The 24,922-nt window shown below is 36.2% G+C and overlaps 1 protein-coding gene across 1 annotated transcript in view; it reads left to right on the top strand.

Moving 5' to 3' along the window:
- Nucleotides 1-24,922, top strand: part of LOC111546654 (coiled-coil domain-containing protein 7) — a 218,018-nt gene that overhangs the window by 187,231 nt on the left and 5,865 nt on the right. The window contains exons 18-21 of the mRNA XM_026446846.1: nt 12-95; nt 772-894; nt 3,941-4,066; nt 6,546-6,635. Coding sequence (XP_026302631.1) covers nt 12-95; nt 772-894; nt 3,941-4,066; nt 6,546-6,635 — 423 coding nt within the window. The remainder of the gene's footprint in view (nt 1-11; nt 96-771; nt 895-3,940; nt 4,067-6,545; nt 6,636-24,922) is intronic.

The raw sequence follows: 24,922 nt of genomic DNA, 5'->3' as shown, positions 1-24,922 counted from the left end.
TATGTCTATAGAGACTGATGTAGAACCCTCGACAAATGCTATTGGTTCAAGTAAAACAATTGGTGAGATAAAGACACAACTAAGGACTCACTATGGTGCGAATAATAATTTTAAGTCTAATATTTACAGTTTAGTTATCTTCTCTGGGGTTTTAGAGTGAATCTTTAATGATAACAGTACCTATATTTCATGGGCAAATGTCTTCATGAATTTTCTCTTATAATTAAACTCTCATATTATCAATGGGAAATTAGCTAGAAAGTTTTTAAAACCTCTAGACAATGATTTTTTTAAAAATATGAGGTTTATAATTCTCTGTTTAAATAAATGTTTTCTACAATAATCCATGTTACTTTTATAACAATAGGATTAATGAAAAATAAATCTAATAAACATTGTTTGAATTGGGGCAGGGAGGGATCCAGTAGCTTATGCATAGACCTCTGAACTCCAAAACTATCTTTCTAAATGTATCCCTTCAAATGTAGACTACGGATCAATTATAGAAATGAACATTTGGTCAAACTAAAATGAAGTTGGGATAAAGGTTGAAATTAAGGAAGATATTATCACAGAATGCAGAACAAAGACGAGAAAGAGAAAATGATGAGAGACTACACAGAAATTTAAGTAATAGACAAGTGGCCATTTCATAAAATGTGGGAAGAAAAATTACCAGTGCAGAAATAGAGACAAATACGTGGAGTTGGGGGTTAGTGTGTGAATAGTCAGGAGTACTCATACACTTTTTCTTTTAAAATTTTATTTTAGATGTGAACTTATTTAAAAACAAAGATATGTCCGTACAACGTCAAGAAGGTATCTTCACTAGGAGGATTACACCAACTAAATTCCCAACAAAAGTGATCAATTTATCACCCTTTGAAAATAAAGGTAAAGAATTATGTATGAAGATATGAATTCAGTATCTAATTCCCTAGAATAGTTTTAAAGTATGCTTTTTCATTTACTCTTTATGCATCTTACTTTTTTTTCAGAAAGTTCTTAGGAAAATTCTTACAAGCGTAAAAATAAAATTCTTTTAATTCATCCTTTTTATTGGCAGCATGATACTTCATAGTAAGAACACTTTATTCAATCATTCTATTAAAGAGCAATGACATTTTAGGGTTGAGATTTCTTATTAAAGTACACATGGATTTTTAACGTTAAATGATATTTCCAGATTGCTTTCCTAAAGGGCTAATAAATTAACATTTTATTTGGCAATCTTTAGGGAAAATTCTTTTCTCTGCATAACCATCTGCAATATGGATTGCTGGTTTTTTTTTCTCATTTATACCCATCTGAAAGTTACTAAATTATATCTCACTCTTATTTTAATTTTTATTTCCATATTTGTTAGTGTTTTACTACTCCATATCTACCCTAAAACTTTAAAAAGCATAAAACAGTAACCACTTAGGTAACTGATGATTGTCTTGGCTGGGCTAGCATGCATTTTTGGTCAAATTATCAATTCACCCACATGTATAGCAGTTGACTGGCTGTTGTTTGAGACAATGATGTTTAGAGTGGGCCCATTCAGTAAATAGAAACTTCACTGGTTGTTCAAAAAGAAAGCAAGAGGGCCAGGTGTGGTGGCTCACGCCAGTAATCCCAGCTCTTTGGGAAGCTGAAGCGGACAGATCATGAGGTCAAGAGATAGAGACCATCCTGGCCAACATGGTGAAACCCTGTCTCTACTAAAAATACAAAAATTAGCTAGGCATGGTGGCAAGTGCCTGTAGTCCCAGCTACTTGGGAGGCTGAGGCAGGAGAATCGCTTGAATCCAGGAGGTGAAGGTTGCAGTGAGCTGAGACCACGCCACTGCACTCCAGCCTGGCAACAGAGCAAGACTCCATCTCAAAAAAAAAAAAAAAAAAAAAAGCAAGAATGTAAAAAATAGATGACTAAGTGTAAAGTTGTTAACTTGGTAACTGAAAGTATTAAAAGAATTCTAAGGTTACATGGAGGAAGCAATTACAGAAAGGAATTGCCATATCCAGAACTGAAGGAGGTCTCTGCATAAGGTATAGATTGGATGGTGCTAGTGTCCCTGATTCTGTGGTGGGACCTTGGATCCATACTTCTGAAGGAGGTGCCCTGGCCATCTACTGCTAGTTTCTAAGCAGGGAGGAATAATAAAACTGGTTCTGCAAATATTGGAAAAAAATGCAAACTCTTTGTTGCCATGGGAGGAATTGCTACTTCTGGGATAAGGAAACAATACTTAGATGTTCTTCACAGAAACTGAAAAGAGACAGGAAGCTCTCAAAGCCCACCAGGAACAAAATGAGAAGAACAAGTCTGTCCTTTTTCCTCCAAATTTGCAGTTTTCCTCTATCTAGCCTATCTTGTACGGTCTGCCTTGGAGCTACTTTGCAAAGCAAAAATGTGGTCTGCAGAATCCCAGATCCCATATCATAAAGCAGAGTTTAGAAGGGTGGTTTGGCGACTGAACTTAATAACTGGCCCAGGAGGTGAGTTGGCTGCATGTTTCTCATCATCCAGCCAACTAGCTAGGAGTCTTCAAGTTCTAAGAGCAGCATGCAGGCAAGCCTCAATGTATAAGCAGTTTTGAAGTCTCTGCTCACGTTCGTTTACTTTTGTCATATTCACCAAAGTCATATAACTAAGACCAGAGTTAGTATGGAAGAACATCAATACAAGTAGGCAAGAACACAGAGACCATCACTGAAATCAATCCACCACGGTGTTCCTGCTGATTGAGAATATTCACGGCCCTCCCACATGCAAAATAGAATCAGCTCTTCCCAGTACCCCACAAAACCTTATCCAATTTTGGCATCAGTGCCAAAGACCACGATATTGTGATACATATAATCATTTTCAGAGTCAGCTTCTATGATATGGCTTCTTCTGATACAGAGTTTTCTTGAAATGTCACTTGTCTCTCACAACACACAAACACACACACACACGCAATGTAACAGTGGTGAGACAGGGACAGACCACAGAAGACATTCCCATTAACCAAAAGCGGGGAGAAACGAAGGCAAATATGGCAATCAGTAATCCATACAATAAGGTCACCTATTTCACCATTCAATAGCATTATAATTTTCTCAGTAAAAATATACATGAAAAAATAAATGAACCAGGATGTTGGAGGATACCAGAATGGAATGCAGACTGGGGCAAATGGAATCGATCATTTCTAGTCTCTTGTTTTCTTTATTTCTGCTTTGATCTTCATTTTTTTTTCTTCTGGTAGATTTATGCTTAGTTCTGCTTTTACTACTTCTGTAAAGTGTAATTTTAGGTTGTTTATTTGATTCTTCTTTTATGATGTAGGCATTTAATGCTATAAACTTTCCTCTTAGGACTACATTTTCTGCATCCCATAAGTTTTTGTATGTTATGTTTTTATTTTCTTTTGTCTGTAGATATATTTAAATTTCCCTTTTTAATTTCCTCCTTGACACAATAGTTCTTCAGGAGCATATTGTTTAATGTTTCAAAGATCTATTAGGTTTCTTTTTGTTCTCCTGTTACTGATATGTAGTTAATATTTGATGTAATTTTGATCTTACATTGTTAAGACCTCTTTTGTGGCCTAACATATGATCTATTCTGGAGAATGTTCTTTGTGCACTTGAGAAGAATGTGTATCCTGTTACTGTTGGATAGAACATTGTGTAATTGTCTGATAAACATGCTTTATCTTATGTGTAGTTCAAGTCCAATGGTTATTTATTTTCCATCTGGATGACCTGTGTCTCGTTCAATAGTTGGGGCTATTGAAATTCCCTACTATTATTTTATTGCAGTCTATGTATCTTTTCAGGTTTTTTTAAACATTTGCTTTATATATTTAGATGCTTTGATGTTGTGTGCATATATACTGTGTGAGTATTAAAAATAATTACAAATGTCATCTATTGTATGGCTAACATATTTTCTAAATTTTTCTAGAGGAAACTTATGAGTACTCTTCACCCTATGTGATTGCACCTTCAAAAGCAGTTTATAGAACATATAGGGCTAGTTCAAGCTTTGCTAAAGACATCCATCTTCCTTTACTGAATCAACTCCCTTCAGGTAACTTTTAATATTTTTAGTGTACGGTGTGATTTTTAAAATAAAGCTATAACTAAATGTAAATAACCAAGTTGTAATAGCTTTAGTCATATAACAGTTTAGCAAAACATAAATGAAAGTAAGTTGTGAGTTAAGTTTATCTAACATTTGTTCATTCTTAACAATGAGTAGTGTCCCTGGCATTTCTCTTCCCCTTCTCCATTGTGACTAAATTGGAGCTCCATTTTGGTTCTCCACCTTTTTGTCTTGTTCACTACTATAGGTTTTGTGGATGACTGAGATAAACTCATTTTATAATCTCTTTCTTATATTTACATGTCCCTCTTTTATTCAACCCCAGGGAGAGCATACAATAGAAATACAACATAAGGATAGGTGAGAAGAAAAATAAATCATATGTTTAGTTTTTCCCTTCCCTTCATTATCATCTTCCTAGGCTTCTAACTCCATTAATATCTAAGAACTAAGATTTGATTCTTATCTGTCGCTCCAGAGGCATCATTATATAATTATCACCCTGGTACATTTTCTACAGTTAACTGAGTTTGAATTTTATTTTATTTTATTTTATTTAGAAATGGAGTCTTGCTCTGTCACCCAGGCTGGAGTGCAGTGGCATGATCTCGGCTCACTGCAACCTCCGCCTCCTGGGTTCAAGTAATTCTCCTGCCTCAGCCTCCTGAGAGTTTGAACTTTTTAAAAAATGTAAACGATTTTTCTTTGATTTATTCTGTGGTCTAAAATAAATATCCATGGCACTTTCTATTCATAAAGGTTCTAAGTAAAAAATCAACAGGAAATGCAGAAAGTTGACTATTACTTTTGTTTTATTTTTTCACTACATGCAATATAAAAGGAAAAAGAAAACAATAAAAAGATATTTGGGCTTGCTTCTGGGGAAGCAAATGAATGTAAGCAAAGAAAGTGAAATCCATTTTCTCTCCGAGTGAGCTAGAAGAAAAAATGGTCAGAAATTATATATGACAATTATATATATTAAAATAATAAGCAAAATCCTGGGCTTCAGTGGATACAAAATAAAGTTGAAAGATATGCTAGGACTCAAAAGGGGAGTTTTATTGGTTGGAACGCCTAGCTTTTTATAGCTTCTCAAGCTGGGTCAGTCATTGTTCATTATATTTTAGATAAATGTAATTGATTTGGGGTTCACCTGTTACTTCATATCACCTACAATACTTCTTTTCATTAATGTAGCTACTGGTTTTTCTTATAATTTGGGTTTTTTTCTAAGCCCAAGTCTTTTATTTGATGAATATACTAATTATAAGCAGTAATAATAATGCTTAAAGAAAACAAAGAGGAGAATAAAATTAATAAATGGTCTAAATAATCTATTATATATACTTTTACTTTATGATTAGAGAGCAATAATAATGTCTTCTGTTATGGATTGAATGAAAATTATAATAGCATAAACTTTTTAAAAATTTTTCATGAAAGCATTTGGCCTTTGAATCTAAAAATAATGGCAGATATACATTTTTCAAGCAAACACTTGCCTTAAGGAATGGAAGAACTGAATGTTTCATTTCTGTGCAAAAAGTATACTGAGGAAAGTCAACATATTAAAATTTTACTCACTAATTTTGAGAAAGTACCATTCAAATGTTTCACATTCTGCTTTTAAAGTCAGCATCTTTCCTCCAAATAAGCAGGTGTTGAAAATAGTTTTAATTATATAGTTTTGTTTTTAGCAGTGTTCAAAATATGTATCTTTACAATTGCATTTCTAGTATCTCCTTCTTAATTATAGCACTAGATTTCTTATTGTGGGAATGAAAACTTCTTTTTAAATAAAATGATATAATGTTTTATATAGAGATAAAAACTTTATCTAAAAATTTGCATTTTTGCATTTATTTACATTTTTTGCTGTCCTGCAAAAAGGCTTATTCTCTGACATTTTTATCTATGACGTTTAGTCTTTATTTGTTTTCATATTTTTTACTTTTATTTTAGATTCAGGGGTTACATGTGCAGGTTTGTTACATGGGTATACTGCATGACATTGAGGTTTGGGATATGACTGGTTCCATCACCCAGACAGTGAGCACAATGCCCAATAGGCGGTTTTTCAGCCCGTGACCCCCTCTCTCTCCCCACTAGGGATCGCCAGTGTTTATTGTTCCCGTATTTATGTCCATGCTTTCCCAAGGTTTAGCTCCTTCTTCTAAGTGAGAGCATGTGGTATTTTGTTTTCTGATCCTATGTTAATTTGCTTTAGTCTTTCTTTTTCTTGATTTGTACTCTTATAATGCACTCTTAAAAATATCAAATACCAGGCAAGAAAAAAATCAGAGAGAAAATATTTGTGTCAGGTAAGCTGCTTTATCTAAATTACTGAAAAAAAGTTGTAAGGAAACTGTGTTTTAGAAGACTAAGATTTATCTTAACATTTTAAAAGTTGAAATTACTTAATTCTCCACATAATTTAATAACACTGTTCTCATTTTTTTAGGGCATTCGAAAGTTGTTACCTTAAACCAAAAAACTATTGAATTTGCTCTGCCTCCTGTGACCAACACAATTGGAAAACCTATCTATAAAGGTAAAAGAATCACTACAATACAGACATATGAAATAAAACTTTATGCTACATTCTTCTCATTGTCTTTCTTTACCAACCTCAAACCTCTAGGCTTCCTTCTCCAAACAACCAATCTTATGAGTAAGGTATCATTTCCCAAACCTTTCTTCAAACATGTAAAAATATATATGTAAACAGTGGTTTGTGGTTCTGAATAACAACAGGCTTATATGCTTATATCCTCCTCGCTTTTGACCCAGGTAAATTGATAGAAATTTCTTTCATCTGTCACATTTTTAAGCTGCTGCATGATATTCTACAATGTGAATGTGTCCTAATTTATTCAATGATTCCTCTACTGAATAGCATTTTATTATCGTTTTTTGCCACTACAAGCAATGGTACAATAAATACCATTGTTCATATATATTTATATCACAGTGATTGCATTTCTATAAAAAAGAACATGTGAGTGAGGTTGGTGCATTAAAGGTATATATCATTTTAATTTTAATAGATATTAGGAAAATTTTCAAATTACTATAGCTAATAGTTCTGCTAGTAAATGCATGAAATGCCTATTTCCAAGCATCTAAGCCAGAACTAGACTTTTCATGCATTGGAAATATTAAGAATATTAAATAATATTGTTAAGATGTCAGTACCACTCAAAGTGATCTAAGGATTCAGTGCAATCTCTATCGAAATCCCAAATGCTTTTTTTTTACAGAAAAAAAGTAAGTTTTTTTTTTTTTTTTAAATTCATACAGAATGTTAAGGCAGCAGTCCCCAACCTTTTTGGCAGCAGGGACCGGTTTCATGGAAGACAATGTTTCCATGGAATGGTGGTAGGGGAATTATTTTAGGATGATTCAGGTGCATTACATTTATTGTGTACTTTATTTCTATTATTATTACACTGTAATATATAATGAAATAATTATACAATTCACCATAATGTAGAATCAGTGGTAGCCCTAAGCTTGTTTTTCTGCAACTAGGTGGTCCCATCTGGGGTTGATGGGAGACAGTGATAGATTATCAGGTATTAGATTCTCATAAGAAGCACACAATCTAGATCCCTAGCATGTGCAGTTCACAATAGGGTTTGCACTCCTATGAGAATCTAATGCTGCCACTGATCTGACAGGAGGCAGAGCTCAAGTGGTAATGCCAGCAATGAGGAACAGCTGTAAATACAGATGAAGCTTCCCTTGCTCACCCACTGCTCACCTCCTGCTGTGTGGGCCAGATCCTAACAGGCCACGGACCAGGGGTCGGAGACCCACCCTGTCCCTATAAGGGACCTGATAGTCAGAATAACCTTGATAAAGAACAAAATTGAAAGACTTATACTTCATAATTCCAAACTTACTGCAAAGCTACAATAACCATGGTATTGGCCTAAAGACAAACACATATTTTGATGCAATAGGATAGAGAGCTAAGAAATAAACCCTCACATATACAGTCAAATGATTTTTTACATGAGTGCTAAGACTAATCAGTATGGAAAAAATAGTCTTTACAACATACAATGTTGAGAAAACTAGATATCCACGTGCAAAATAATGATGTTGCACCCTTATCTTACACATACAAAAATTAACTCAAAGTAGATCAAAAACCTAAAACTAAGAGCTACACTTTAAAACTCTTAGAAGAAAACATAAGAGAAAACCTTATATTGGATTTGGCAAAGACTTCTTAGATGATACAAAACACGCTGTCCAAAAAATAGACATGTTAGAATTTATCAAAATTAAAAACTTTCAGTCATCAATGGAAAATATCAAGAGTAAAAAGGCAAACCACAGAATGGGAGAAAATATATTTAAACCACATATCTGATAAGGTATTAATAATCCAGAATATACAGAGACCTCCTACAACTCAACCACGACAACAGAGCTCAATTTTAAAATGGACATAGGCCAGCCTCCTACAGAAACACTAATCTGATCTGATCACCCTACCCTCTGGACTGAACATCCACAGCACCCTGCCTCCCTGGATCAGGATAGTCCTCTAGAGCCTGAGTTACTGAGGTTCCCCACCTCCCTAGGAGTGAAGCCGACATTGCACTGCTGCACACACCCCTGGGCCAAAGCCACAGATGTGCCCCCATCATTCTTGGACCCTTGCTGTCACTGCACCTGACCTCACAGAGCCTGAGTCACTGCTGTATCCCATTACTCCGGGGCTTAGAGTTCTTGGTGCATGAATTGCCACTGTGTCCTATTGGTTCTGTAACCTGAATTGCAACTGTACCCTGCTCATTGGGGCCTGAACCTCTGGAAAACCTCTTCCTTCCCAGAGCCATGCTATTGCTGCACCCTAACACCGAGGATGAGTCAGCAACATGCCTGATCCTGGGCCTAAGATACTGGGAAGTGCCTCAGAGTCACAGTACTTGGCCTTGTGGGAGAGCTGCATCATCCATACCTGAAAGAATAAACCTGGACCTACACCACAGGTGCCATGGCAGTTCAACAAGACACTGAGCCCCAGACCCCAGCTCCACAGCCACTCTGAGCACCTGTTCCCTGTAATAAACACAGCACTGCTTGGCTGCCTCTGGCCTGTGTCAGGCTCAACACCAAGAGAGATGCCTTCAGGTAAATCTCCCACTATGGGGAAACTAGAACAGAAGGATCTTTAAAGTCCTTTACAGTGAGAAATGGACTCCACTACTGTGCCTACCCAGAACCAGAGCCACTGCACGTTGCCCAACTAAAACCTGCAGACAATATCTGCAGGTAACAGTCTCCCTAAGGAAGCCACTATAAAAACAAAAATTAGCAAATGGAAATTAGTTAAACTAAAGACCTTCAGCACTTTCCATCCAACAGCAGCAGAACATGCATTTTTTTTTCTAGTGCACATGGAACATACTTTTTTTTTTACTTTTTTTTCTTTTTTTTTCTTTCTTTTTTTATTTTTATTATACTTTAAGTTCTAGGGTACATGTGCATAACATGCAGGTTTGTTACATATGTATACTTGTGCCATGTTGGTGTGCTGCACCCATCAACTCGTCAGCACCATCAATTCATCATTTATATCATGTATAACTCCGCAATGCAATCCCTCCCCCCTACCCCCTCCCCATGATAGGCCCCAGTGTGTGATGTTCCCCTTCCCGAGTCCAAGTGATCTCATTATTCGGTTCCCACCTATGAGTGAGAACATGCGGTGTTTGGTTTTCTCTTCTTGTGATAGTCTGCAAAGAATGATGGTTTCCAGCTGCATCCATGTCCCTACAAAGGACGCAAACTCATCCTTTTTTATGGCTGCATAGTATTACATGGTGTATATGTGCCACATTTTCTTAATCCAGTCTGTCACAGATGGACATTTGGGTTGATTCCAAGTCTTTGCTATTGTGAATAGTGCCGCAATAAACATACGTGTGCATGTGTCTTTGTAGTAGAATAATTTATAATCCTTTGGGTATATACCCAGTAGTGGGATGGCTGGGTCATATGGTACATCTAGTTCTAGATCCTTGAGGAATTGCCATACTGTTTTCCATAGTGGTTGAACTAGTTTACAATCCCACCAACAGTGTAAAAGTGTTCCTATTTCTCCACATCCTCTCCAACACCTGTTGTTTCCTGATTTTTTTAATGATTGCCATTCTAACTGGTGTGAGATGGTATCTCACATACCATGGTTTTGATTTGCATTTCTCTGATGGCCAGTGATGATGAGCATTTTTTCATGTGTCTGTTGGCTGTATGAATGTCTTCTTTTGAGAAATGTCTGTTCATATCCTTTCCCCACTTTTTGATGGGGTTGTTTGTTTTTTTCTTGTATATTTGTTTGAGTTCTTTGTAGGTTCTGGATATTAGCCCTTTGTCAGATGAGTAGATTGCAAAAATGTTCTCCCATTCTGTAGGTTGCCTGTTCACTCTGATGGTAGTTTCTTTTGCTGTGCAGAAGCTCTTTAGTTTAATTAGATCCCATCTGTCAATTTTGGCTTTTGCTGCCGTTGCTTTTGGTGTTTTAGACATGAAGTCCTTGCCCATGCCTATGTCCTGAATGGTACTACCTAGATTTTCTTCTAGGGTTTTTATGGTATTAGGTCTAACATTTAAGTCTCTAATCCATCTTGAATTAATCTTCGTATAAGGAGTAAGGAAAGGATCCAGTTTCAGCTTTCTACTTATGGCTAGCCAATTTTCCCAGCACCATTTATTAAATAGGGAATCCTTTCCCCATTTCTTGTTTCTCTCAGGTTTGTCAAAGATCAGATGGCTGTAGATGTGTGGTATTATTTCTGAGAACTCTATTCTGTTCCATTGGTCTATATCTCTGTTTTGGTACCAGTACCATGCTGTTTTGGTTACTGTAGCCTTGTAGTATAGTTTGAAGTCAGGTAGCGTGACGCCTCCAGCTTTGTCCTTTTGACTTAGGATTGTCTTGGCAATGCGGGCTCTTTTTTGGTTCCATATGAACTTTAAAGCCGTTTTTTCCAATTCTGTGAAGAAACTCATTGGTAGCTTGATGGGGATGGCATTGAATCTATAAATAACCTTGGGCAGTATAGCCATTTTCACCATATTGATTCTTCCTATCCATGAGCATGGTATGTTTTTCCATTTGTTTGTGTCCTCTTTGATTTCACTGAGCAGTGGTTTGTAGTTCTCCTTGAAGAGGTCCTTTACATCCCTTGTAAGTTGGATTCCTAGGTATTTTATTCTCTTTGAAGCAATTGTGAATGGAAGTTCATTCCTGCTTTCGCTATCTGCTTGTCTGTTACTGGTGTATAAGAATGCTTGTGATTTTTGCACATTAATTTTGTATCCTGAGACTTTGCTGAAGTTGCTTATCAGCTTAAGGAGATTTTGGGCTGAGACAATGGGGTTTTCTAAATATACAATCATGTCATCTGCAAACAGGGACAATTTGACTTCTTCTTTTCCTAACTGAATACCCTTTATTTCTTTCTCTTGCCTGATTGCCCTAGTCAGAACTTCCAACACTATGTTGAATAGGAGTGGTGAGAGAGGGCATCCCTGTCTTGTGCCAGTTTTCAAAGGGAATTTTTCCAGTTTTTGCCCATTCAGTATGATATTAGCTGTGGGTTTGTCATAAATAGCTCTTATTATTTTGAGGTACATTCCATCAATACCGAATTTGTTGAGCGTTTTTAGCATGAAGGGCTGTTGAATTTTGTCAAAAGCCTTTTCTGCATCTATTGAGATAATCACGTGGTTCTTGTCTTTGGTTCTATTTATATGCTGGATTACGTTTATTGATTTGCATATGTTGAACCAGCCTTGCATCCCAGGGATGAAGCTCACTTCATCATGGTGGATAAGCTTTTTGATGTGCTGCTGAATCCGGTTTGCCAGTATTTTATTGAGGATTTTTGCATCGATGTTCATCAGGGAGATTGGTCTAAAATTCTCTTTTTTTGTTGTGTCTCTGCCAGGCTTTGGTATCAGGATGATGTTGGCCTCATAAAATGAGTTAGGGAGGATTCCCTCTTTTTCTATTGATTGGAATAGTTTCAGAAGGAATGGTACCAGCTCCTCCTTGTACCTCTGGTAGAATTCAGCTGTGAATCCATCTGGTCCTGGACTTTTTTTGGTGGGTAGGCTATTAATTGTTGCCTCAATTTCGGAGCCTGCTATTGGTCTATTCAGGGATTCAACTTCTTCCTGGTTTAGTCTTGGGAGAGTGTAAGTGTCCAGGAAATTATCCATTTCTTCTAGATTTTCTAGTTGATTTGCATAGAGGTGTTTATAGTATTCTCTGATGGTAGTTTGTATTTCTGTGGGGTCGGTGGTGATATCCCCTTTATCATTTTTTATTGCATCTATTTGATTCCTCTCTCTTTTCTTCTTTATTATTCTTGCTAGTGGTCTGTCAATTTTGTTGATCTTTTCAAAAAACCAACTCCTGGATTCATTGATTTTTTGGAGGGTTTTTTGTGTCTCTATCTCCTTCAGTTCTGCTCTGATCTTAGTTATTTCTTGCCTTCTGCTAGCTTTTGAGTGTGTTTGCTCTTGCCTCTCTAGTTCTTTTAATTGTGATGTTAGAGTGTCAATTTTAGATCTTTCCAGCTTTCTCTTGTGGGCATTTAGTGCTATAAATTTCCCTCTACACACTGCTTTAAATGTGTCTCAGAGATTCTGGTATGTTGTATCTTTGTTCTCATTGGTTTCAAAGAACATCTTTATTTCTGCTTTCATTTCGTTATGTACCCAGTAGTCATTCAGGAGCAGGTTGTTCAGTTTCCATGTAGTTGAGCAGTTTTGATTGAGTTTCTTAGTCCTGAGTTCTGGTTTGATTGCACTGTGGTCTGAGAGACAGTTTGTTATAATTTCTGTTCTTTTACATTTGCTGAGGAGTGCTTTACTTCCAATTATGTGGTCAATTTTGGAATAAGTGTGATGTAGTGCTGAGAAGAATGTATATTCTGTTGATTTGGGGTGGAGAGTTCTATAGATGTCTATTAGGTCGCTTGGTGCAGAGATGAGTTCAATTCCTGGATATCCTTGTTAACTTTCTGTCTCGTTGATCTGTCTAATGTTGACAGTGGAGTGTTGAAGTCTCCCATTATTATTGTATGGGAGTCTAAGTCTCTTTGTAAGTCTCTAAGGACTTGCTTTATGAATCTGGGTGCTCCTGTATTGGGCGCATATATATTTAGGATAGTTAGCTCTTCCTGTTGAATTGATCCCTTTACCATTATGTAATGGCCTTCTTTGTCTCTTTTGATCTTTGATGGCTTAAAGTCTGTTTTATCAGAGACTAGGATTGCAACCCCTGCTTTTTTTTGTTCTCCATTTGCTTGGTAGATCTTCCTCCATCCCTTTATTTTGAGCCTATGTATGTCTCTGCATGTGAGATGGGTCTCCTGGATACAGCGGACTGATGGGTCTTGACTCTTTATCCAGTTTGCCAGTCTGTGTCTTTTAATTGGAGCATTTAGTCCATTTACATTTAAGGTTAATATTGTTATGTGTGAAATTGATCCTGCCATTATGATATTAACTGGTTATTTTGCTCATTAGTTGATGCAGTTTCTTCCTAAGCTCGATGGTCTTTACATTTCGGCATGTTTTTGCAATGGCTGGTACCGGTTGTTCCTTTCTATGTTTAGGGCTTCCTTCAGGGTCTCTTGTAAGGCAGGCCTGGTGGTGACAAAATATCTAAGCATTTGCTTATCTGTAAAGAATTTTATTTCTCCTTCACTTATGAAACTTAGTTTGGCTGGATATGAAATTCTGGGTTTAAAATTCTTTTCTTTAAGAACGTTGAATATTGGCCCCCATTCTCTTCTGGGTTGTAGAGTTCTTCTGCTGAGAGATCTGCTGTTAGTCTGATGGGCTTTCCTTTGTGGGTAACCCAACCTTTCTCTCTGGCTGCCCTTAAGATTTTTTCCTTCATTTCAACTTTGGTGAATCTGGCAATTATGTGTCTTGGAGTTGTTTTTCTCGAGGAGTATCTTTGTGGCGTTCTCTGTATTTCCTGAATTTGAATGTTGGCCTGCCCTGCTAGGTTGGGGAAGTTCTCCTGGATGATATCCTGAAGAGTGTTTTCCAACTTGGTTCCATTTTCCCCCTCACTTTCAGGCACCCCAATCAGACGTAGATTTGGTCTTTTTACATAATCCCATACCTCTTGTAGGCTTTGTTCATTTCTTTTTCTTCTTTTTTCTTTTGGTTTCTCTTCTCGCTTCATTTCATTCATTTGATCCTCAATCGCTGATACTCTTTCTTCCAGTTGATTGAGTCGGTTGCTGAAGCTTGTGCATTTGTCACGTATTTCTTGTGTCATGGTTTTCATCTCTGTCTTTTCGTTTATGACCTTCTCTGCATTAATTAGTCTAGCTGTCAATTCTTCCACTCTTTTTTCAAGATTTTTAGTTTCTTTGCGCTGGGTACGTAATTCCTTCTTTAGCTCTGAGAGGTTTGATGGACTGAAGCCTTCTTCTCTCATCTCGTCAAAGTCATTCTCTGACCAACTTTGATCCGTTGCTGGCGATGGGCTGTGCTCCTTTGCAGGGGGAGATGCGCTCTTATTTTTTGAATTTCCAGCTTTTCTGCCCTGCTTTTTCCCCATCTTTGTGGTTTTATCTGTCTCTGGTCTTTGATGATGGTGACGTACTGATGGGGTTTTGGTATAGGTGTCCTTCCTGTTTGATAGTTTTCCTTCTGACAATCAGGACCCTCAGCTATAGGTCTGTTGGAGATTGCTTGAGGTCCACTCCAGACCCTGTTTGTCTGGGTATCAGCAGCAGAGGTTGCAGAAGATAGAATATTGCTGAACAGCGAGTGCACCTGTCTGATTCTTGCTTTGGAAGCTTCCTCTCAGGGGTGTACTCCACCCTGTGAGGTGTGGGGTGTCAGACTGCCCCTAGTGGGGGATGTCTCCCAGTTAGGCTACTCAGGGGTCAGGGACTCACTTGAGCAGGCAGCCTGCCCCTTCTCAGATCTCAACCTCCCTATTGGGAGATCCACTGCTCTCTTCAAAGCTGTCAGACAGAGTCGTTCGCGTCTGCACAGGCCTCTGCTGCTTCCCCTGTTATTTTTTAGTTGTGCCCTGTCCCCAGAGGTGGAGTCTACAGAGACAGGCAGGTTTCCTCGAGCTGCTGTGAGCTCCACCCAGTTCGAGCTTCCCAGCGGCTTTGTTTACCTACTTAAGCCTCAGCCATGGCGGGCGCCCCTCCCCCAACCTTGCTGCTGCCTTGCTGTTAGATTGCTGCAGACTGCTGTGTTAGCAAGGAGGGAGGCTCCGTGGGCATGGGACCCTCCCGGCCAGGTGTGGGGTATATTCTCCTGGTGTGCCGGTGTGCTTACAGCGCAGTATTGGGGTGGGAGTCACCTGATTTTCCAGGTGTTGTGTGTCTCAGTTCCCCTGGCTAGGAAAAGGGACTCCCTTCCCCCTTGCGCTTCCCAGGTGAGGTGATGCCTCGCCCTGCTTCAGCTCTCGCTGGTCAGGCTGCAGCAGCTGACCAGCACCGATTGTCCGGCACTCCCGAGTGAGATGACCCCAGTACCTCAGTTGAAAATGCAGAAATCACCAGTCTTCTGTGTCACTAGGCTGGGAGATGGAGACTGGAGCTGTTCCTATTCGGCCATCTTGCTCCCCTGGTCCACATTTTCTTTATCCAGGCTATCATTGATGGGCATTTGGGTTGGTTCCAAGTCTTTGTTATTGTAAGTTGTGCTGCAATAAACATATATGTACCTGTGTCTTTAAAGTAGAATGATGGCTGCCAGGAACTGAGGATAGGAGATAAGGAAGGAATGTTTAATGGGGAGAGTTTCAGTTTTGCAAGATAAAAAACATTCTGGAGGTAGATGGTAGTGATACTTGCATAGCAGTGTGAGTGGATTTAATGCGACTAAACTGTACACTCAAAAATGGCTAAAATGGTAAATTTTATGTAATGTATGCTTTACTAAAAATTTTAAATAATTTTAAAAATAAAAATAAACAGAATATAGTTTTATCTTTAATGAGAATTATTTATATTTAGTAACAATAGACTTACTATTATTTCTATTTTAATTTCTTCTGTGAATTGCCTTTTATATTCTTTGCCCATTTTCCTGTTAGTTGTCTTTTTTGTTTCATAGAAACATTTTGTGTAATAGGGTTTTAAAAATATTTTGATTTTTCTATCAATTCATATTTACAGAGAAACTGAAAGAATTCTAGAAGGGATTCCCATCCCTTCTAGAATTTATTCAGTTTTATTCTGTCCTTTTTGCTTTATAATGTTCTTTGTCTTCATATGTATATGTATGTATTATAAACATTAGGTACATATATTTATAAACATTATAAATATTTAATACATAAAATATTTTTTCTGAACTGCAGAGGGATAACTTGGAGACATAATGTCTCTTCACCCATAAAACTTTAGTATTTCTTAAGAAATGATAATATATCATCTCAACACAATTACCAAAAATAGGAAATTTAACATTGACTCAACTTATCATCTACTCCATAATCCATATTCAAGTTACATTTGTCATAATAATGTCCTTTATAGATTTTTTTTGGACTAAGACTGAATCTAGGACCATGCACTAAATTTGTGGGTTTTTTTAGTATCTCTTAATCTGGAATAGTTAATTTATATTTCTTTTTGTGTCTTGACCTTCGTATTTTTAACACCAGTTAGTTTGTAGAATATTTTTTCAATTTGGTTTTATCTTAAGTTTTCTCATGGTTACTTTCAGGTTAAGTTATACATCTTTGGGAGAGTATTCCAGAAGTAATGTTGTGTCCTTCTCAATGGATAATATTTTTTCAAAATATTGTGATGGCAATTTTGATCATTAGATTGTAATGGTGTCTATTATGTTTCTTTCTCTACTGTAAAGTACATTTTTTTGCTTTTATAAGTAATAGGTAATTTGGGGCAGATACATAGAGACCATGTGAATAGTCTTTAAGAGTGAGACTATTCTAAAGGTGAGTCTGTCTATGGGTGAGTTTACCTATGGGTGAGTTTCTCATAAACTCACCCATTACTTTTTTAAAATATCTATTGCAATTTTCTAATATGATCATTCTTTTTACCTTTATCAGCTGCCATTCTATTTTTTTAAAAAAAGCTTTTCCTTTTTCCTTCTTCTGCTTTCTTCTCCCTTTCTTCTCTCCTTTCCTCACCACTACCTCCTTTTCTTCCTTCTTTTAGTTTCATATGAGCAGAGCTCATGGATTTTATTTTATTCAACTAGTTATAATCCATTGGTACCATTAATTACTTCGATGGCTAATCTCTTTATTCTCCTTTTATCTACATTTTCCACTGCCTGTTTTGTCTTTTTAAATAAATTGTTGGCATTAAAAAACACATAGTACCCTCAACTATTTTTAAAATGAGTTGTTCATTTTCACAAATAATTAAGTTTTAAGAACTCTTTGTGTATATTGAATAACAGTTCTTTAGCAGACATGTCCTTTGTAAAGATTTTCTCTGTGGCTTATTCTTTCAATGTTTTTACAGAGCAGACATTTTTCTTTTTTTTTTTTTTGAGGCGGAGTCTTGCTCTGTCGCCGGACTGGAGTGCAGTGGCCCGATCTCAGCTCACTGCAAGCTCCGCCTCCCGGGTTTACGCCATTCTCCTGCCTCAGCCTCCCCAGTAGCTGAGACTACAGGCGCCCGCCACCTCGCCCCGCTAGTTTTTGTATTTTTAGTAGAGACGGGGTTTCACCGTGTTAGCCAGGATGGTCTCCATCTCCTGACCTCATGATCCGCCCGTCTCGGCCTCCCAAAGTGCTGGGATTACAGGCTTGAGCCACCGCGCCCGGCCTGACATTTTTCATTTTAATGGAGTCTAGCTTATCCATTATTTCTTTCATGGATTGTGCCTTTGGTGTCATATCTAAAAAGTCATTGACACACCCAAGGACACCTAGATTTGTCATCTAGAAGTTTTATGATTTTGCATTTTCCATTTATGTCAGCCACTGAATAATTCTCTTTTGAAAGAATCCCTGATTCATTTTAATAGAAAATAATATTTAGAAATGAAGATTTGGTGCTAGGTGTGCTCGTTCCTATTGATGTGTCATTGCTTTTAGGTTCTCTGAGCAGAAACAGCTAAAGAATGTGTCTGTTTGTATAAACCTGTGGGTTCATGCAGATATTTTCAACTCTAATTCAATATACTACAGGGTTAATCTACTCATTCCCCTTTCCATATCTCAATTTACCTTTTCCAATAATGGGAAAACATGGTGGCTGTTACCCTTAATATGTTTGCTTGTTTGCTTAAACTTAAAATTCACAAAAAGGATTACCAAGCCATACAGTGATGAAAACCAAACATATAACTAGAGTTCAATATTTATTTGTAGTTCTCATTCTGGGGGTTGAATTTACATGGAGGAATGAATCTTAGTTATTATAACAGGTGAGTTTTGACAATGCCTGTAGCTGTGTAACCCACAATTTGATTATGTAACAGAACATTGCCATCACTCTAAGAAGGTTTCCTCATACTCCTTTCTAATCAAGTTCTATTAGTACACACTCCTTATAGGAAAAAAACTACTAAACTGTTTTTCAAAGTAGTTGTACCATTTTACACTCTTACCAACAAAGGTAAGAGTTGCTGCACGTTCTCATCAGCATTTGGTATTGTCACTTTACAACTTTAGCCATTCTTGTGTGTGTGTGTGTGTGTGTGTGTGTGTGTGTGTGTATGAGTATCTCATTGTGGCTATAACTTGCTATTCACTGATGACTAATGGTGAATACTGTTTACATGCATTTTCATCATTTGTATGTCCTTTGTATACCTTCTTTTTGTGTATCTGCTTTTAGAAAAAATATACTCAACTTTTATTTGTCATTTTAATATTAACATAAAAGTACTTTGCATATTCTGCAGAGAAGTCTTTTATAAGCTATATGTAGAATAAACACTTTTTTCTCTACTCATAGCATGCTTGTTTGCTTAATGCTGTCCTTTTATGAGTGAAGTTTTTAATTTGATCAAGTCTAATAATCGAGCTTACTTTAATAGTTACTATTTGCCATCACTAAGGTCGCAAACATATTCTCCTATGTGTGCTTTAAAGTGCTTTATACTTTGGGATTTAAGATTTAGGTACGTGATTCATGTGGATGTCCGTGTATGATTGAGATAGAATTCAAGGTTTATTTGGTGGTTACGCACAAATCTGTGGAAGTCGTGCTGTATGTGAACTACTCTGCCATTACTGCAAGTACATTTCCTTCTTTACTTCTCTTTTGATATTATTTTTTACCTCTTTTCACATTCACGTCTATAAGAATGAGTAGTCTGACATGTTTTTCTTTTAAGTTTTAAGCTTCAGGATTTCCTATGATTCTTTCTATCATTATGGTTAAACATATTTTTCTAATTATTCTTCTAATTTAAATTGTATTTTTAGCCTTAACTCTCTAATCCAGAGTTCTGTATATATTGTGTAACAGGAGTTCAGTTTCTTTTCATTTTAGTTCTTGAACACTTCATCTTTAATCTTTAAAATTTATTAAATACAAATGTATTTCTTTAGCTCTCAAAATTTCTGATTTTAATTGCATTATATAATATATATGTATGTGTGTGTGTGTGTATATATATGTACACTTTGGAATTTGATATTTTAATATAGTAAATGATATTTCTATGTCTCAATACTTTTTCAGGTCTTGTTATAAGTAGCCAACAATTAGAATTACAATTTTTTTCCAAAAAGGCATTGTCCTTTCTTGTTATATTTATTTCTAAATATTTTATAATGTTTACAGTTTCTGTGCTAGTAAATTTTGATTCTCTGTATCTACTCAACTGCCTCTTTAGTTTTAGGGGCAGTGGTTTGCTCTGTGACCTCAGTTCTCATATGGATCTAAGTTTGGTCAGCTTTTTTCTTACTATGTGAATGGAAGAGATGACTTCCAAGCTCTTTACATGCCAGACAAGAAGTTGTAGTGTAGTGTTTTCAGGATTCATCTATGTTTTAGCATGTATCAGCACATTATTCTTTTCTATTAATGGAAAAGTCTGTACCACATTTTGTTTATCCATTCACCAGCTGGTGGACATTTGGATTGATTTGGATTGTTTTCACTTTTAGACGATTTTGAATGATGCTGCTATGAATATTCATGTGCCATTCTTTTTGTGGATATATATTTTCATTTATCTTGGATATATACCTATTAGTGGAATTGCTGGGTTGTGTAGGAAATTTATGTTTAATTTTTAGGAAGCTGCCACACTACTTTTTAAAGTGGCTGTACCATTTTACCATCCCACCAGCACTGTGTGAGTGTTCTCATTTATCTATGTCCTTGCAACCATTTGTTATTGTCTTTCTTATGATAGTCATTGTTGCAGGTATGAATTTTTGATATTTTTAAACAAGAAATAATGCATATATACACGGTTAAAATGCAAATGATATAGAAAAGTATACAATTAATAATTAAAATCACTTTTCCCTCACCAAATCCTGTCTCAAAAGATAACATCTCAAGCTTTTTGTACAACATAAAGACAAAAATGTTTAGAGCAATATGCATTCTATGCTGAAAGTCAGATATATATTTTTATACGTACGTATATAATTATATTCAATTATAAAGATAAATATATTAACATAAATGTGTATATAGTTTAATATAAAATGTATATTTATTATTATTTATTAAAAGAAATCACACATCTTTTCTGCAACTTAACTTTTTTACTTCAATAGCTTTGTGAGGGTACAAGTGGTCTTTTGTCCCCTGGATGAATTGTATGGTGGTGAAATCTAGGATTTTAGTGCACCCATCACTGGAATTGTGTGCATTGTACCCAACAGGTAGTTTTTCATCCCTCACCCACCTGTCATCCTCTCCCCTTCTGAGTCTCCAGTGTCCATTATACCACTCTGTATGCCTTTGTGTGCCCACAGCTGAGCTGTCACTTATAAGTGAGAACATGTGGTATTTGGGTTCCGATTTGAGTTACTTCTCTTAGAATAATGGCCTCCGGTTCCATCCAAGTTGATGCAAAAGACGTTATTTTGTTACTTTTTATGGCTGAGTAGTATTCCGTGAGGTGTGTGTGTGTGTGTATGTATGTGCATATATAAATCTTTTATATATACACACACCAACATATCTACACACACACACACACATATATGTGTATATATATATACACATATACATATCCTCACCACATTTTCTTCATTCACTCCTCATTGCTTTTGGGGTCTTAGTCATAAATTCTTTGCCTAAGCCAATACCCAGAAGAATTTTATGTAGGTTTTCTCCTAGAATTTTTATGGTTTCAGGTCTTAAGTCTTTAATTCATCTTGAGTTAATTTTTGTACATGGTGAGAGATAGGGATCCAGTTTCATTCTCTACATGTGGCTATCAAATTTTCCCAGCATCATTTATTGAATTGGATGTTGTTTTCCCAACTTACGTTTTTGTATGCTTCATCAAAGATCATTTGGCTGAAGTATTTGGCTTTATTTTTGGGTTCTCTATTCTGTTCCATTAGTCTATGTATTTACTTTTATACCAGTACCATGCTTTTGGCATCTTTGTCATGAAATCTTTGCCTGATCCTATGTCTAGAATGGCATTGCCTAGGTTGTCTTCGAGGGTTTTTATGGTTTGGGATTTTACATTTAAGTCTTTAATCCATCTTGAGTTAATTTTTGTATAAAGTTTAAGGAAGGGGTCCAGTTTCCATTTTCTGCATATGGCTAGCCAGTTCTCCCAGCACCATTTATTGAACAGGGAATCCTTTCCCTATTGCTTGTTTTTGTCAGCTTTGTCAAAGATCAGATGGCTGTGGATGTGCGGCCTTATTTCTGGGCCCTCTATTCTGTTCCATTGGTCAGTGTGTCTGTTTTTGTACCAGTACCATGCTGTTTTGGTTACTGTAGACTTGTATCATATCTTGAAAGTCTTTCCGTATCAGCACATCCAAATCAATCCAATGTTTTTTAAGTCCTTTATATTTGGATCTGTCATAGCTTATGAGCCTCTGTTAAACAGGCACTTTGGTTGTTTCCAGTTTTTTCTATGTAACAAACAATGTTGCAACAAAGATTATTGAAATCAAGAGATATTTTATGATTTCATCTTAGTTTCCATTAGCTTAAAGATGAGTCTTCTGCCTAAAATGGACTTGCTGTTATTTCCTCCCTCATACTAAGTTCATTGGTCCTTTTGTTGCAGTTTACAAATTGGCCTCTCATTTAAAACTGATTTTTTGAAGAACCATAGGCATATTAAGTATATACATTTTTTCATATGCCAAAACACAAAATTCCAGTGAATTGGAACTTTTTGAATGTCTCCATTAAGACTTCTTAAAGTGTGGTCTCTGGGCTAGCAGCATGGGCATCGCCTGGGAACTTCTAAGAAATGCAGTTTCTTGGGCCCCAACCCCAGAACTGCTGAATCAGAAGCTCTGGGTTCAGGTCCAGAAATCCATTTTAGTAAGTTGTGTGAGTGATTCTGTTGCTGGCTAAAGTTGAAGAACCATTATCTGTATTTATACTGCTCTAAGTTGAGAATGTCACAGCATCATTTCTATAAAAACAATAGGTAGTTAGATTTATATACCACTTTCCATTTTCATTGTTTATATTATTCATACATTCTGTTTTCCACGATATCATATACAATAAAAATTATATCAACTAAAGTAAAATTAAACTTTCTTTCAATTAACACATAACTTTTCTTTAAAGTGTTACATGTTGCTGCCCGAAAATCCGTACCACACCCATACTTTTGAGAATGAAGCAAATTCTGAGCAAGATAAGCAACAGGACAAATTTGGAAATGCAGGAAAGGAAACTGCAAGTATAGAAGCCTTTTGAAAATAACACTGACTCGTGTGGATGGTGCTTATTGAAAAACAGCTGGAAATACAGTGGATAAACAGGCTAGGCCCAGATCATAGAAGGCCTGACAAGGCAGTGGTGAGTTTGAAAGTTTCAAATTACCTTATTACTTTTCTTTTCAATTTAAAAAAGTTATGCAATTATCTTTTAAATCACAAATAATAAAAATACTCACCCTATTCAAAATATTAATTTTTTTGAACAATGCATAACCAACTTAGAAAAAGAAAAAGATGTAAAAAAATATGACAATAACCTGACATGTGTTAAAGCATATTCTGTAGAATTTGTAATGGCACAAAATACAACTGCTAATAATTTTAAAAATGTGATTCTTACCAATTAAATGTTTTATAACACTAAAATATTATTTGTAGCTGCATTTTTACTATCCCCTGAAGAGCATAAATATTATTGGCTATAAAACTGTCCTAAACCCAATCTGGGTTATCACTGACATGGATATTTAGACTTGCAGAATATTCTTTTATGCCTTAAATTTTCCTGTTTTTCCCCAGCAAGAATCAGAGGAATGAGGAGTAATATTAATCTAAATATTCTAGAGTTATGTTTCTGCCAAAAATAATAAAGAAAATTGGATTTCTACTCAAACAAAATAAAGTGAAATAAAATGACTGAAATAGTTTCCATCCTTTATAATCTCCCATTTTAAAGATATTATTTACATTTTATAATGTAAATAACATTATATATAGTAACAAAAAAATGAACAATTTATATGGTAAGAAAAACTCATGAATTCAGCATAATGAAATTGTCAAGAGACAATAAATGGAGGAATTATTCCCTAATGATCAATTATTCTCTAAAACTGTGAAAGATCCCAGAGGTAACATGAATGTGAACTATATTAATAACTCTGGTGAGGGTTTGGGAGAGAATATATGCAGAAATGAATAGCAGAATTGTTATTGCAAGTTGCCGATAATTGGGGTATGAATGAAGTGGATTTTATGTTTCTTTCTATAATTATTTTTCCAACGTACGTTTTAGTTTAGTATAGAAGACTACCTGCAATGGATGGTGATTGTTAGAGTTATCTAAACTAGATCCAATCCAGCTTCTCAGTTTGCCCCTATGAACTACGTGGATAACAATACCAGCTGTATCTTAATTCCCATTAGTTAAGTCTGGGATTCAGCAGGCTTTTCTATAAAACATTGATGAAGTTTTATTTTGACTGAAGCGCTGCCTTTATAGAATACTTATTTGATTAAATGAGGTAATGTATTTTCTAAATCGGTACTTTTCAAGCCTAAATACAAAATAGAATTCACCTGGGGCTTTTAAAACCTACCAATTTTCTGCCTTGCATCCCCAGACCAATTAAACCAGATTTGCTGTGTGATTCTAATACGCAGCCAGAGTTGAGAACCATGGAGCTTATTGTTTGAAGAGGATACAAGAGGATACAAGGGAAATAAACTAATGCCCAAGCCCATATGCAAATATTTGCAGTTGATTTTTTTTTTTTAATCCAGGTCCTGTACCTACTGGTAGAGGAGACCCAGTTAATAGATTCAAGCTATCTTGGCTTCATTTAAATATTCCTCCTTCTACCTCTTTTTCATGGCAATTATGACTCCTCGTGGCAGCACTTTTCAGTAGAATGTTTTGTGATATAAAAATGTTCCACACCTGGGCCCTACAGTATGGGCGGTATGAGTCATATGTGGTTCTTGGGCTCTTTATATGTGGCTAGTGTGACCGGGAATCTAGATTTTTAATTTTACCTACATTTGTTAGTAAATAATCCTATGTGGCTTGTGGCTCCCATATTGAACTATGCAACTCCAGAATTACCAGTGATCCAATAGCCACCAGGACCTGGGAAGACAGAGGAATATACAGGAAATCTTCCTGCTATTATTAGCAGAAATAGCTAAATATAGCTCCCTGGAGAAGTAGAAGCAGG

Source organism: Piliocolobus tephrosceles, chromosome 9, assembly GCF_002776525.5.
Source record: "Piliocolobus tephrosceles isolate RC106 chromosome 9, ASM277652v3, whole genome shotgun sequence".
Taxonomy (NCBI): Eukaryota; Metazoa; Chordata; class Mammalia; order Primates; family Cercopithecidae; genus Piliocolobus; species Piliocolobus tephrosceles.
This window is presented reverse-complemented; position numbering and strand designations above follow the sequence as displayed.